Source organism: Nelumbo nucifera, chromosome 8 (assembly GCF_055504915.1).
Source record: "Nelumbo nucifera cultivar China Antique chromosome 8, China Antique-T2T, whole genome shotgun sequence".
Classification (NCBI taxonomy): domain Eukaryota; kingdom Viridiplantae; phylum Streptophyta; class Magnoliopsida; order Proteales; family Nelumbonaceae; genus Nelumbo; species Nelumbo nucifera.
In genome coordinates, this window is record NC_142656.1 from 22,505,537 (window position 1) to 22,521,234 (window position 15,698).

Below are 15,698 nucleotides of genomic sequence, written 5' to 3' on the forward strand. Positions count from 1 at the left end.
TGTATTGATGATAGGAGATCCACCTCAGGTTATTGTGCTCTGGTTGCTGGGAACATTGTGTCATGGAGGAGTAAGAAACAATCTATAGTTGCTAGATCCTCAGCTGAAGTAGAATACAGGGCAATGGCACATGGTGTGTCAGAATTACTGTGGCTACGATCCCTTTTAGAAGAATTGGGGGTTGACTACGAGAAGCCAATGATGCTCTACTGTGACAACCAAGCAGCTATCAACATTGCACATAATCCTGTTCAACATGATAGAACTAAGCACATTGAGGTTGATAGACATTTTATAAGGGAAAGAGTTTCCTCAGGAGAAGTTTGTTTGCCATTCATCACATCAGACGAGCAATTGGCTGATATCTTGACCAAGGGAGTTCCAAGAGGGAAATTGATACATTATATAAGCAAGCTGGGCATGATTGACATCTATGCTCAGCTTGAGGGGGAGTGTAAAGAGACTGGGCCGAATGGGTCCTAGTATCTTCTCTTGTAATATCTTTTCTTTTATTGTTAGCTAATGGGCCTCTCTTAATGGGCCTGTTATTTCTTTTTTGTTTAATCTCTTTATGTTACTGCCTAGCTGGCCGCCCACTTAAGGGCATACTTGTCATTACTCTAACTTTAATTCTTAATAAAAAAAGGGATTAGAGGAGAAAGGGAAGATAATTCGATACTTCTTCTTCCTTCTCTTTTCGCCATCTTCTTCTCGTGTTGTTGCTCTTACTTCTCTTCTTCCTTTTTCTTCTAATCTTCAAATTTACACCTAATATTTGAGGACTGATTTGCATCTCTTCCAAATGCCCAAAATCTTCTCCTTCCCCCACTCAACTGCTGCTCATGCCATTAAGGCATCAATATCTGGTTCATCTCCTATGTGTCCGAATCAAGCAAGCCTCCAACACTGTCAATCTTTCCGTAAACTTTGCAGCTTCATTCACAGTAATAGAAACCACACGGTATGCTCACTCAAGTGAATCAGACTCCATTGTGATCCCTCTTTTGTTATATGGTAAATTAGATGGAGTCACACCCTAATCAGAGACGTCAGACTTCTGAGTTATGATGGAACCACACCCTATTTTTACATTACAATTTTACAAGTAATTCTCATTTCTTACACCCCCTCCTCCATGTTGGAATTTTTTTCTTGATTATTTTGATATCACATTTATATTGATTCTTACTTTGAAGTCTGTTTTCTGCCTCCCCCCCCCCCCCCCAAAAAAAAAAAAAAAAAAAAAAGGTTGCGTTAAAGAAGGAAAATGGTCAAGTGGCAATGGTTCCTTTGTTCCAAAGTCAAGAAAGCATTGTTGGGGAGGTATTCTGTTTTCTTTTTGTTTTGTTGATTTCTATTGTTTTTGAGCTCATGTATAGTATTCAAACTTTTATTGATTTTCTTTTCTCGAACTTGTTATGCTGAAAGTTTAGTTTTCGTGTGGTATCACATACAGGTTTCTATAGAACCAACTCTAGGAAAAAAGGTTGAGCACAATGGTGTGAAAATTGAGCTCCTTGGCCAGATAGGTTTGTTTCATATGCTTCATGTTTCTCATTCTTGTGGATCTTCTCAACCTATTGCAAATATTTCAACATTTATTTTATTTTATTTTTATAATTATGTAAAGGTCTTTCACGTGGTATTGTGTTGTCTTTTCTGTTTGTACTCTAATTTGGGACCTCTTGGTTACTAGGATGTCCTTTTTTCCTTTGTTCTTCTAATAAAGTGTTGAATCATTGACAAAAAGAATTGTGATTGGTAACATCTGAAATGTGACACCACTGGAGGTGTCATGCTTAATTGCTCATGGGAAGCAAGTATGGACATCCACTCTTGTTTTGACAGCAACTAGATATGATCCTTATATTGGTGACCTGCAAGATATTTTGGGGAGGTTCTTGATGGAATGGTTTGCCCTTGAGACTAAAATACCCTAGAATTCTTGCTTTGTCATCTAATAACCAATTTTGAGTTTGTATAGACATTGCTAACAAGGGCATTTCTTGGGATTTAGGTCTTAGAAGGGGTTTGAGAGACTCTGAAACAATAGAAGTGATAAACCTGTTGGAATATTTAAAATGTGTCTTCTTTGCCCTTCTGTTTGTCTTTCTTCAAAATCCTCTACCAAACCAACCAGGCAACCCTTTAGCCCAACCTTTACCAGTTAAAACCATCTGGAAAGCATCTCTCCAAAGTTCAAGGTGTTTTGTTGGAAGGTAGTTCTTCAAATAATTGCACATGTAAGAGACTCCAACAGAGATTAAAGACTTTTCTTCAAGGGTGAAGAGAGCACAAACCAACTTTTCTTATCTTGTCAATTTGCATTCCAGGTTTTGTATCTCTTTATTATCCCTTTTGGGGTTATTGAACCCCTTCAAATATTGGAGCTGTCCTGGACTAGCGGGCACCTTAGCTCCTGTCTCAGTTTTTGTTGGGTTCTATGGATCCACTCTTTGGATATAGTGCCTTTTGCTATTTGTTGGTGTATCTAGAAATATATTAACAAAAGGATCTCTTATGCTCTCAAATGCCCCTTTAGGCATATCTGTGTTGATACTGGGGTACATTTACAAGATGGGTCAAGCCTTTAAGTATTTTGTGGGCTGCAAAAGATGAGACTTTGGCTTGAATTAGTCTTATGGTCTCATGGTATTGGGGTAAAGGAATTCTATTATAAAGGGCTTGTAGTGGTGTTTTAGTTATCTGATATTGTAAATAAGCTACTAGTGGGTTTTACCCAACTTTCTATATATATATATTGTAATACAATAAATTTCATTGCACTTGAACAGTACACAGTCACGATCTGTCTTCCACATCTTTAAAGATCTGATCTAAGGATTCTGATATAGTTGGCCACCAATGCTGCTCATTTCAGTAGGCATGGCCTATGTTGGCCATATGGTCAGCTGCTCTATTTGCTTCTCTGAATATTTTTTTTATTCTAATCTCTGAAAAGGTTTAGTAATTTCCTTGTGTTTCTGATTAGCCACCGAAACATCTTTACCTCTGTTTTTTCCTGTTTCAATGCTTCAATAACAATTGCTGAATGTCCCTGGATGTGGAGCTTTGTAAACCCTCTCTGATGTACCCATCTGACCCCCCAAGTATACTGCCCAAGACTTTTTGATGTTTACCGAGCATAATCCAACCATCTTCGCCAATGCTCTGTAGAAACCTCCTCCATCCTCGTGTACAACTCCTATTGCTGGGCTCTTTCCATTCTCTTTTACTGATCCATCAAAATTCAAAGTTATCCATCCACCATTATTCTCTCTCCAACTTACCTGGATCATATTTGTTTTCCCATAATCCCACAAGTACATGCCAATCCTCTTTTGAGTGGTAATAGCTTCTCTGTAACAATATGCTTCTTTCATTGCTAAGTTTAGAATTTCACCTGGTTGTCTTTTGTATATAATGAAATTCTCTTTTTGTGTTGACCCTTGGGTCTTACTACATACATCATCTTGCTTTTCCCATCAATATTTAGAACAATACTTTTACTGTTGGCAGTAGTGTCAAATGAATAATTCACAGTGAATAAATTTGGACAATTAATACTTAAATTTGGCCTAGGTCCTTTTATCTAGCCCTGTAACAAGAATTGTAACATATCTCACTTTCTACATGTCCATTCATGGTAGTTATTGAAATATGGTCCAGTCAATAGTTGATAACATGTTTGGTATGTTCATAGAAATGTTTTGACTAATTATTTTCTCTTTGCAGAGTTGTACTTTGACAGAGGCAACTTTTATGATTTTACTTCCCTTGGTGAGTGCATTTTAGCATAGAATTTCTTATCCTATGAAACAATCTAGCAATAATATGTTCAATTTTTTTTTTCTCTTTTTTTCTCCTTTTGTTTTTTCATTCGTTATAAATGTTAGTTTCTCATGGATTGAGGCATTTATCCGTATGTTGGACATCATTGTCAGTATGAATCCTTTTCTTATTAGTTGTTTGTCCATATTCTGGCTGTCAATAACTTTCTGGTATTGATTTGGTTCTAACACTTGATATTCTTACATGCAGTACGTGAACTTGATGTGCCTGGTGAAATATATGAAAAGAAAACATACCCTTTTGAATTTTCTACTGTTGAGATGCCATACGAATCATATAATGGTGTCAACGTAAGGCTTAGGTAGGTATCCATTTGAATTGTGTAAAACTAGTTATCTTCTAGGATCTTATTTCCTCAGGGGCTTTATATTGTGGATTCAAAGAAAATTCTTTTTCTCTTCACCTAATTTTCCTTGTATTTTGGCTTCTTAATGCCTCTGACATTAAACCAGATGCCTATCTGTTGTTTCATTCTTATTGCAAACCTTGTGGTCATATTTACTTGATTATATTATTTCTTGTGAAAGACATGAACAACTATATCATGTATTTTTGGGAAACAATGCATTTCCTTTTGTTTTTCTTCTGATTGGTAACTGATCTAAAATATTTTATTAAGGATGAAAGAGAAGATACATAAAAGAGGAACAACTATGGCATGAGGAGCAACCATGCTACCTCCAACAAAGAAGAGGACACCAATTATCTCTTCATCATTTGTAGGGCAGTTCTAATTACTTTGAACTTCTTTGCATTGTCTAAGTGATTTGATCATTTTTCTTCAATCTAATTACTTGGAACTTCTTTGCATTCCTGATCTCTTTGGCATTTATCAGCTTAAAGGGGAACTCATATCAAGAATAGGAACGCTTTCTCCAAATGGATTAAATTGGAACCTCGGGTTTAGAAGAGGGTTAAGGGGTTTTGGGTGTTCTTCTTTGATAAACTTGCTCGATACCTTAAGGCAGATCTTGCTAGACTCCTCCCTTGAGGATTCCAGAAGAACTTGGACATTATCTCTAGATGGCCTCATTACTTGTTCTTCCTTCTTTAAGTCCCTTGCTGCATCTAACTATCAAAGGGGTGAACTTCCCAATGAAAGAAATTTGGAGTAAGCCTATCCCACTTAAAATTCAAGCTTTCTATTGGAAAATTTTTCTTGGAAAAGGCAAGTGCTTGTGATATGTTGCAGAATAGAAGGCCTTCTGTGTGCCTTTCTCCTCACATGTGCTTCCTATATAGGGATAGTGGTGAGTTGCTATCCCATTTACTAGCCTCTTGTTCCTTTGTGCTTAAAATCTGGGAGTTCTTCAGTTTTCTCTTTGGGTGCAGGTGGGCCCCCCATCAAGATGTGGCAGGTCTGTTCAATCCTGACTTCTTGAGGCAACCAAAGAAAAGGGGGAAAGTGATTTGGAGGGCCACTAAGGCAGCAATTTGTTGGGTGGTGTGGGAAGAGAGGAGTAGTAGAATCATCTTGGAGAAGAGTAGATAGTATAAAAATAAAGGTAGCCGTAGCATTTTGGGTGAAGACCTTAGGCATCTTCAAAACCTTCTCAGTAACAGACTTTTCAAGGGTCTGGGCTGAAGTAGTGCTTTCTTCGAGAGTAAAAGACACAGTTTGTATGGAGTGGATACCCCCAACAGGTAATAAAGTAAAACTAAACTTCGGTGGAAGTTCCCTTGGAAACCCAAGTATGGCTGGAACAGGAAGGTTCATCAGAAACTCAGAGAGGAGAATTGTGGCATTGTTTTCAGGGCCATTTGGTTTGGGAAACTCTTTGAAGGCTGAACTGTTGGCTCTTTTGCAAGGTCTCAGACTAGCTAAACAGTTGGGTTTAGAATGACTGAGGTGGAAGAAGACTCACAAGTGGTCATCTCATTGGAAAAATCTAACAGGCGTATCCCTTGGACCCTACAACACATGTTAAGAGAAGTGGAAAAGCTAGCAAGAGAATTAGAGGTAAAATTCAAATGGATTAGAAGGAGTGCAAATGAGTTGGCTGACTCCTTAGCAAAACAAGGGGTTATGAGGCAACAATTGTTTTGGGCATCCATGTAATTTGGGTTATAAAGGGATTGACACTATAGACAATCAAGTTGTATTCATCATTCCTACTTCTGATTTAATAAAAATAAATTTACTTTGCTGATAAAAAAAGTAAAGGATTTGGGCCCTCTTCGGTATTTCCTTGGGATTGAAGTTCCTCGCTCAATAAAGGGCATCTTCATCTCCCAAAGAAAATATGTTCTCTATTTTCAAGATACTGGGAAATTGGGAACTAAACCAGCAAATACTCTAATAGAGTAGAATCACAAATTTGGAAACAATGAGAGAGAGGCCCTTGCAAATGTAAACTCGTTAGAAGATTGTTATACCTCTCCATGACATGCCTAGATATTGCTTATTCTATTGGAGTTCTTAGTTAATATATGCATGCTTCTATAACCTCCCATCTTGTAGCTACAAAATGGGTACTTAGGTACTTGAAGAAAGTACCTAAGTAAGAAGCAAGGGGTGGTTGCTAGATCAAGTGAAGAAGCTGAGTATAGAGTTATGTCACATGGGGTGGCAGAAGTCTTGCGAATTAAGAGCCTTCTAGGAGAGCTTGGTTTTACAGTGAGTGACCTCATGTCATTATATTGTGATAACAAAGAAGCCACTAATATTGCTGCAAATCCTGTTCTCCATGACCAAACCAAGCACATTGATGTTGATCAGTATTTTGTCCGTGAAAAGATAGAAAAAGGAGAGGTAAGGTGTGTGGTCCATATGTGCGCACAAAGGAGCAACTTGCAGATGTTTTCACTTAAAGAGGTTGATTCCTTGTGGCATAGTGAGTGTGTAACTTGTTGGGTATGATTGACATCTATAACCCAACTTGAGAGGGACCAAGTTTCTTTAAACAACCGAAAAAGGGGAAGGATGTTGTGGAGAGCCACAAGAGCCACAGTTTTATGGACAGTTTAGGAGGAAAGAAATGGTAGAATATTTCAAGGAAAAAGAAAATCAAGGGTGGATTTGATTGATTGCATCACTGTCAAGGTAGTGCATTGGGTAAAATCAGATGAGTTGTTTAAGGAATTCACAATGGATGATATAATCAGGGGCTGGAATTCAGTAGCAAACTCTTCAAGATCTAGTCTAGCAATTCAAGAGAGTTGGGCAACCACTACACAACAAAAAATAAATTTCAATTTTGATGGCAGCTCTCTTGGTAACCCAGGGCCCTCAGGAGTAGGTGGAGTCTTTAGAGACAGGGAAGGTAAAATTTTGGCTCTTTTTCTGGGGCCTATAGGAGTGGGCGATTCATTAAGAACTGAGGTGTTAGCACTGCTGCAAGGTCTGAGACTGGCTAAACAGATGGGACTACACCAGATTGAAGTGGAAGGGGATTCAAGATTAGTGATAGACTGGATGAAAACTGGAGATTTGGGAAGCTGGAACCACAGGCAAGCTATGAGAGAAGTTTGGTGCCTTACAAGGGAAATTGAAGCACACTTCCAATGGGTTACAAGAACAGCAAATGGCCTGGCTGATGTTCTAGCCAAACAAGGATCAAACAGGAGCAAACTTTTCTGGGCTGCTTTGTAACAATGGTTATGAATTTGGGTTCAGCATCCCAACTTTGGAATGCCTGAGTTATAATTAGGGGTGTTCATTATACTGTTCAAACCGTAAAACTGAACCAAACCAAACCCTAAACTGAAATTATATATATAATATAATGTAAATGTATAAATATAATATATGAATATATGATGTATAAATATTATATATAATATAATATATATAAATTGAATGCATAAAATTATAAATATATAATGAACTATTTATTTTATAATAAAATAAAAGTTTTAAGTTTTAATTTTTAGGGGAGCTATTTGGGCTTTCTAATTGGGTTAAGCCCAATAGAATCATAGAATGGTTCAAAGTCCCCAAACCATATTAGAAACTGGACCAAACCGTAATGGTTTGATCTGGTTTGGTTTCCATGCCAAAGCGGTTGGTTTGGTTTGGAAATTTCTCAATTCGTAATTTACTGGTTTGGTCTGAGATCTTCTCCAAACTGGACTGTGAACATTAGTTTCCAAAAGAGTATTTTAGTCTTTTTTGCCTTTTTTATTTTGTACAGCTGTTCACTCTATTATAAATAATAACAGTGGGTGCCATCCATTTTACTTTTGGACCCCAGACCTTTCTTCTTTTCTCCTCTCTCTCTTCCATTCTTTCATTTTTCTACTGGTTTATAAAGAGCTAGGGCAAACCAAAAGGACAGGGCCTAAAGCAGTGAGGCATGATTTGAGAGTCCATAATTTAACAATAGATATGGCATTGAACAGAGTGGAATGGTTGAACAAGATTATGTAGCTGACTCCATATAGCTATAGTTGGGTCAAGGCTTAGTTGAATACAGTTGATATAAGAATATTTCAAACCATGGAAATGCTCAATATTTTGATTGTCAGCGGGGTTTGGTATTTGTTAACAGATGTTATTTTATATATGTATAGTACCGCAGGGGTACTATTGTACTTTTCCTTTTCTTTATGTTTAGTTGTTGTCGCCCTAGTATAAATATAACATACTGCGCCACCTGCAGTACCTTTTGGGTTCTCAGTCCTCTCGTCTCTCCTCTCCTCTCTCCCTTTCTCTCTTCTTCCTGTACAACATGGTATCAGAGTAGGACGTCCAGGTCTGAATGGTGAAGTCGTGCAGTCTGTCTTTTCCTCTTCCAGCATGTAGAAGACTTTGTTTCGAGGGTGGCAGACTTTCAGAAGTTACCATCTGTTGTTCATCTGCTGTTCGACTGTCCTGATGTTCGACTGAAGTAACCTTCTTTTACTTTGTTCTCATCTGCTGTTCGGCTGCCCTGATGTTCGACTGAAGTACCTTTTTTTTTACTCTCTTCTCTTTTCTGGTCGTGTGCCTGCGCTGGACCTGTACTAGGTCTGCCGATTGGATGTGAGGTGAGCTGCACCTCTTTCTTTTCCTTTTTTGTGGGGTCGTTTGATCCCTGTGAAACTGTAGGTCGTAAGGACCTTGTTTATGTGCTGCAACAGCAGCTTTTTTGGTGGACTGAAGGTCTGGAAGTGGCTGGTACCTTCTGTAACAACCTTTTAAGGCTGTGTTCCTCTTTTTTGGGTGTTGTTTTTTTTTTTTTTGAATCTGAAATCATGAGTGGTGAAGATTCTGCTACATCCGGAGTTTCCTCAACGCTGAATGGAATGAGTGGGGGTGTGGACCTATCCTTTCCCATGGCCATTGTCCCTCTTGATGGTTTAAATTATTTAGAGTGGTAAAGAGGGATCAAGCTGTACATCACTGCAAGGGGGAAGATAGGTTATATTAATGGGAGAATAAAAGAACCACATTCTAGGAGTGCTGAATATGATAGATGGAATTAGGAAAACAGCATGGTTATGTCTTGGCTTTTAGTCTCTATGCAACCTCAAATAAGGAGGAATTTCATGTGGGCTGAAACGGAAAATGAGATCTGGGAACAAGCAAAATCAACATATTCGGAACTGCGACACTATGCAAAAATCTACCAACTACAGGCAGAATCTTGTCTAAACAGGGGGAGAGTTGTCTATCTGTATATTACTCTGACTTGACTTCTGTCTGAAAGGAGTTGGATCATTACCAGAGTGTGGAATGGAAGTGTGATGAAGATGCAAAACTGTACAAAAAACTCGTCTCCCAGCAGAGAGTGTTTGCTTTCTTACATGGTTTGAACCCTACATATGAGTCTATCAGGGTCCAGATCCTCGGTTCTAAGGATCTTCCATCTGTTCAGGAAGTTTATGCTCTTGTACAATCTGAAGAAAGCAGAAGGAATTTGATGAACAGTTCTGGTGGAGATGCAGTTGTGTTGACCGCGAAAGGGAGTGTTACTACTACTGGAGGAAATTCTTCCAGGAAAGGAGATCATTAGAAAAAAATGGATGACAAAGATAAATTGTGGTGTACTCATTGCCAGAAGCCCCGACACACCCGAGATACATGCTGGGATCTTCATGGAAAGCCGAAATGGGCTCAAGATCTGAATAAGAAGCAAAGTTCAGATGTGGATAAAAGGTCAGGACAACAAGGTACAAAGAAACACACTATGGACAACATGGCTACTCGAGAGAATCGGCCCCCCATCCATACTGTGACTCAAACACATTCATTTGGATCTGACCCAAGGGAGGATATTATGAATTCCTTCCGTGACCATTTAGAGCTATATTGGTAGAGCAATTCGTCAGATGGATGCTCCTCCCTCAACCTCATTTGCGTATACATCAGGTAACTCTGCCACGGCTTTCCATGTTGCTTCTCATACCCTTGACTCTCCATGGATCATTGATTCTGGAGTGTCAAAGCACATGACTGGTACGTCCTCTTACTTTCAAACCTATCACCTTCTTTCTGGAAGAGACAAGGTGAGACTAGCTAATGGATCATATGCTTCCATAGCTGGTCAAGGAACCGTTTCTCTTCCCCTCGGCCTTACCCTCTCTGATGTTTTACATGTTCCAAAATTTCCCATTAATTTGTTCTCTGTTAGTAGTGTTACTAATTCTTTAAACTGCTCAGTGACCTTTTTCCCTTCTTACCGTGTGATCCAGGATCTGGCCTCGGGGAGGACGATTGGTAGATGATGTATGGTTGATGGACTTTACATGCTAGAGAATAAGGCTAGTCTTCATGTTACAGAGTCTAAGAGTTAGTCCTGTAAGAGTCAAGTTTATTTATGGCATTGTCGCCTTAGTCATTTATCTTTTGAGTCTTTGAAAGTTGTGTTTCCAAATCTGTTTAAGTCAGTGTCCGTTTCAGATTTCTCTTGTCAAACGTGTCAATTGAGTAAACATTGTAGAACTCATTTTCTTCCAAAAAATAGTAACTCTGAATTTCATTTTCACATTGTTCATTCTGATGTGTGGGGCCCTATTATTTTTCCATTTGAGAGTGGTTACAAGTATTTTATTACCATCATTGATGATTATTCTAGATATACTTGGGTATATCCCATGCGAAACAGGGGGAAGTACCAAAAATTATCCAAGATTTTCAGCGGATGGTCTTCACCCAATTTCAAACTGAAATCCAAATTTTTCAGTCAGATAATGCGAAAGAGTATTTTCATAGTGATCTCACGGAATTCTTTGCTTCACGTGGTTCACTTCACCATAGCTCTTGTGCCCGAACACCACAACAAAATGGTGTTGTTGAACGAAAGAACCGACATCTCCTTGAAGTGGCCCGGGGTTTACTACTCCATATGAATGTCCCCAAACGTTTTTGGCTTGAGGCTGTCCTTTGTTCTACCTACCTCATTAACCGTATGCCCTCTCGTTGGTTAGAGTGCAAAGCCCCACATCAGCTTCTCTTCCCTAAGGCCCCCCTTCTTCCCATTCCTCCTCGCGTATTTGGTTGTCGGTGCTTTGTCCAAAATTTGTCTTCCACTCGTGCGAAATTGGATTCTCGTGCTATTCCTTGTATATTCCTGGGGTACTCCTTCACTCAGAAGGGATACCGTTGTTTTGATCCTGTTTCTCGGAAATTCTATGTTTCCATGGATGTCTCTTTCTTTGAGAATGAGCCTTTTTTCCCTGTTTCTCCTCAGGGGGAGTGTAGGAATGAGGAGAAACTGGTTCAACTCTCTCCTCTTCCTGATCCTCCACCTTTTCGTGTCTTCTTTCGTCGTCGCAAAGGCCAACCAAATTCAAGAGCTGTGGAGAATCTAGAAGTTGTACCTTCAGTGCCATCAAACTCCTCGGGGGCGGATCATACTCACTCAGGTACCTTGGTTCCCAATGATGTCCCTGACCCCATTACAATTGATACCTCTATTGCTAATGACCTTGACCGTCTTATTGCTCACGGGAAAGGTGTTAGATCGTGCACCACTAAACACCCCATTTCCAACTTTGTTTCCTATGAAAACATTTCACCCTCTTTTCATGCATTTCTTACTTCCATTGACAGTGTCCCTATCCTTAAGAATGTGGCAGAAGCTCTTTCAGTACTTGAATGGACAGATGCCATGAAGGAAGAAATTAATGCCCTTCATTAAAATGGCACATGGGAACTTGTAGATCTTCCTAAGGGAAAGGATCCAGTTGGATGTAAATGGGTGTTCACTGTCAAACATAGGGCTAATGGCACGGTGGAGAGGTATAAAGCTCGTTTAGTGGCAAAGGGGTTTACACAAGTGTATGGAGTTGATTATGCAGAGACTTTTGCTCCTGTTGCCAAGATGAACTCCATTAGAGTTCTATTCTCTCTTGCTGCTAACCTTGATTGGGATCTACATCAGCTTTATATCAAGAATGCATTCTTGAATGGTGACCTTGAAGAGGAAGTTTACATGATACAACCCCCTGGTTTTTAGGCTCAAGGCAATGAACAGAAGGTGTGCAAGTTGAAAAAGTCTTTATACGGGCTGAAACAATCACCAAGAGCCTGGTTTAGCAGATTCCATGTTGCGGTTCAGTAGAAAGGATACAAGCAATGTCAATCTGATCACACACTGTTTGTGAAAAGAGGAGAAGGTAAAATTGCTTCTTTGATAGTATATGTTGATGATATAATTGTCACTGGTGACTGGAAGGATGAAATCCAGAGGTTGAAGAGTTTTCTTGCCACACAGTTTGAAGTAAAGGATCTAGGGCCAACAAGATACTTCCTTGGAATTGAAGTTGCCTGCTCAAAAAAGGGTATCTTCATTTCCCAAAGGAAGTATGTCCTAGATTTACTCCAGGACACTGGAAAAATGGGAGTGAAGCCAGTTGACTCTCCCATTGATCCCAACCATAAATTAGGTGACAGCCAAGGTGAACCTATCAAGGATGTGAAACAGTTTCAGAGACTTGTAGGGAGGTTGTTATATCTTTCTATGACCCGCCCAGACATTGCTTATGCTATTGGTGTCCTTAGCTAGTTTATGCATGCACTTATGTTCACTCATCTTGAAGCAGCAGAAAGAATCCTCCAATATCTTAAAAGGTTTCCAAGTGCTGGCTTGTTGTTTCAAAGACACGGGCATTTGAAAGTTGAAGTGTATACTGATGCAAATTGGGCTGGATCTCTAAATGACAGAAAGTCTACCAGTGGCTACTGCATTACCTGGAGAAGTAAAAAGCAAAGTGTGGTGGTTAGATCCAGTGCTGAAGCTGAATATCGAGCAATGGCTCATGGAGTGGCTGAAAGTATGTGGATAAAGAATCTATTGAGTGAGTTGGGTTTTCCAGTGGACAGGCCTATGACCCTATTCTGTGACAACAAAGCAGCCATAAACATTGCTGCTAACCCAGTGCTACATGATAGAACAAAACACATCGAAGTCGACAAGCATTTTATCAGAGAGAAAGTCATCATAGGCGAAGTGTGTACTCCCTATGTCAGCTCTGAGGACCAACTTGCAGACATCTTTACAAAAGGACTACACCACTCAAGACATCATGATCTATGTGACAAGTTGGGCATGATTGATATCTACGCTCCAACTTGAGGGGGAGTGTTAACAGATGTTATTTTATATATGTATAGTACCGCAGGGGTACTATTGTACTTTTCCTTTTCTTTATGTTTAGTTGTTGTCGCCCTAGTATAAATATAACATACTGCGCCGCCTGCAGTACCTTTTGGGCTCTTAGTCCTCTCGTCTCTCCTCTCCTCTCTCCCTTTCTCTCTTCTTCCTGTACAACAGTATTGTTTACTTTCTGTACATGTTTTTTGTTCTCATGCTATTATTGTATTAATTAGGTTAGGAGAGGGGGTTATATATGTATATGGTACTCATCTTAATGTGGTTTTAGTTCTACCTACTTGTTCAGTAGATTTACTACTATAGTAACTGGTAAGAGTGCACGTTGAATTGAAAAAAGGTGAACAACTTACCCTGTAAGCATATTATTAGTTCTTACTGTACCATGAACTAAATAAAATTGATATTAGGATGGCTGGTCAGCTGGTGTGGACACCAAGACTCTGACAGAGCATACACGACTGGAAAGAAAGGGTTGGTATCCTTGATTAGGAACTGAATCAAATGTGTCTGCAAGTGCAAGCTCAAGATAGAAGATGGAGCAGGTTGAGAAGTCTGGTCAGTTTTCAGTTAAATCTTTTTACAAGGTGTGGATGGTGGGAAATGATGAAAACGCCCCGCGGAAGTAGGGCTGTCGACATGCTCCGAAAATCTGTGGCCTGATCTGAAATCTGAGCTGATTAACTCAAATTCGGATGCAACATTAATATAATCAGGTCGGATTTGGATGGGGCAAGGCAAATAGCATTAGCATCTGAGAATAATCAAATCAAACTCAGGTGTATCCAAATCCAATCTAACAAAAATCTGACTCCAATGAAAAAATCAATTTATTATGTATAATATTATATATCGATATGAATTTTAGTGCCACTCACCATAACTCATTCCCCCACACCCTTTTAGCTTTTTACAACACAAGAATTGAGACAAAGTGTCTTTGTGTCGAGCAGTTCAAATATTGTGTGAGCTTTTTCTGATTTTTTTGACAAAAGGTGACTTTAGTCATTTCGTGTCAGCTTTCTTTCTTGTTCAAGGGTTCTAGCCATGGCCAAGAGCTTCGCCTCCTATGTCATAAGCACAAAATCATCTTCTCTTCCATCCATGATCTACCTTCTATCTCTTTCATCTATACAAAATAGTTTCAATTTCTTGACTCCCCTGCCTTTTACGATCTCCAATAAACTCTGCCATCTCTGTCTGATAGTTTGTAGTTGCCTTCACTAAAATTTCATGGATTGTTGCAGTAATACGTTCTAGAAAATATCCTTTGTTTTTGCTTGTATTAATTGGATTCGAATGAAATCCAACATTGCAACAAATCCAACAGAGTCAAATTTGAAGTAGCATTTTGTATATTGGATTGGATTTCAGATCAAATTTGGATGTTAAACAACTTCAGTCAGGTTGAACTCAAATGGAGGTACATCCACTCCATATCCAACCCCATTGCAGCCCTAATGGAAGTAGATCTAGCATATGGGTATCTCATCCAAGGTACTGTTCTTCCTATGGATAGCAATATTGGACAGACTTCTGACCATAGACCATATGCCATCTAAAGGTTTGGTACCGGGCTATCTATGTTTCGTTGTGGAGTGGAGGCAGAATCTGTACATCACCTACTAATCCACTGCAAGGAGTCTTACAGTATTTGGATCCATTTCCAGAAGCTTTTTCGGAATCAATGGGTACTGCCAAAGGACCTTGTAAAGAGACTGGGCCGAATGGGTCCTAGTATCTTCCCTTGTAATATTTTTTCTATTTTCCTGTTAGCTAATGGGCCTGTTATTTCTTTTTGTTTGATCTCTTTATGTTACTGCCTAGCTGGCCGCTCACTTAAGGGCATACTTGTAGTTATTTTAACAATAATTTTTAGTAAAAGGGATTAGAGAAGGAAGGGAAGGATTATTCAAACCTTTCTTCTTCCTCCTCTTTTCCCCATCTTCTTCTCTTGTACTGCTGCTCTTACTTTTCTACCTCCTTTTTCTCTCTAATTTTTTGAGTTTACACCTATTTTTGAGGACTGGTTTACATCTTGGTATCAGAGCAGGTTTCTTTCTTCCTTCTTTTCTTCTTCCTCTTTTCCCATACACCCTTCGATTAAGAGAGTGTATGGAGAGGTAGGTTCTCTATTGCTCAAAGGATCTCTAGCCTAGTTGGTAGAGGGTTTGGAGAGTTTAAATCTGGCTGGATATTGCCAAGAAGTGGTGCTGTTCTATTGCTGCCCAAAACCGTAGCCGACTAGAGATTTTCGAAGGTACAGGTAAAAGTGAAGCTTTGGGTGTGGCGCTCTGTGCTTGGGAGGTG

The 15,698-nt window shown here is 39.3% G+C and overlaps 1 protein-coding gene across 1 annotated transcript in view; it reads left to right on the plus strand.

Moving 5' to 3' along the window:
• LOC104609106 (vacuolar protein sorting-associated protein 26A) overlaps positions 1-15,698 on the plus strand; it is a 42,470-nt gene that overhangs the window by 12,524 nt on the left and 14,248 nt on the right. The window contains exons 4-7 of the mRNA XM_010275328.3: positions 1,249-1,323; positions 1,457-1,529; positions 3,736-3,780; positions 4,042-4,153. Of these exons, the coding sequence (XP_010273630.1) occupies positions 1,249-1,323; positions 1,457-1,529; positions 3,736-3,780; positions 4,042-4,153 (305 nt within the window). The remainder of the gene's footprint in view (positions 1-1,248; positions 1,324-1,456; positions 1,530-3,735; positions 3,781-4,041; positions 4,154-15,698) is intronic.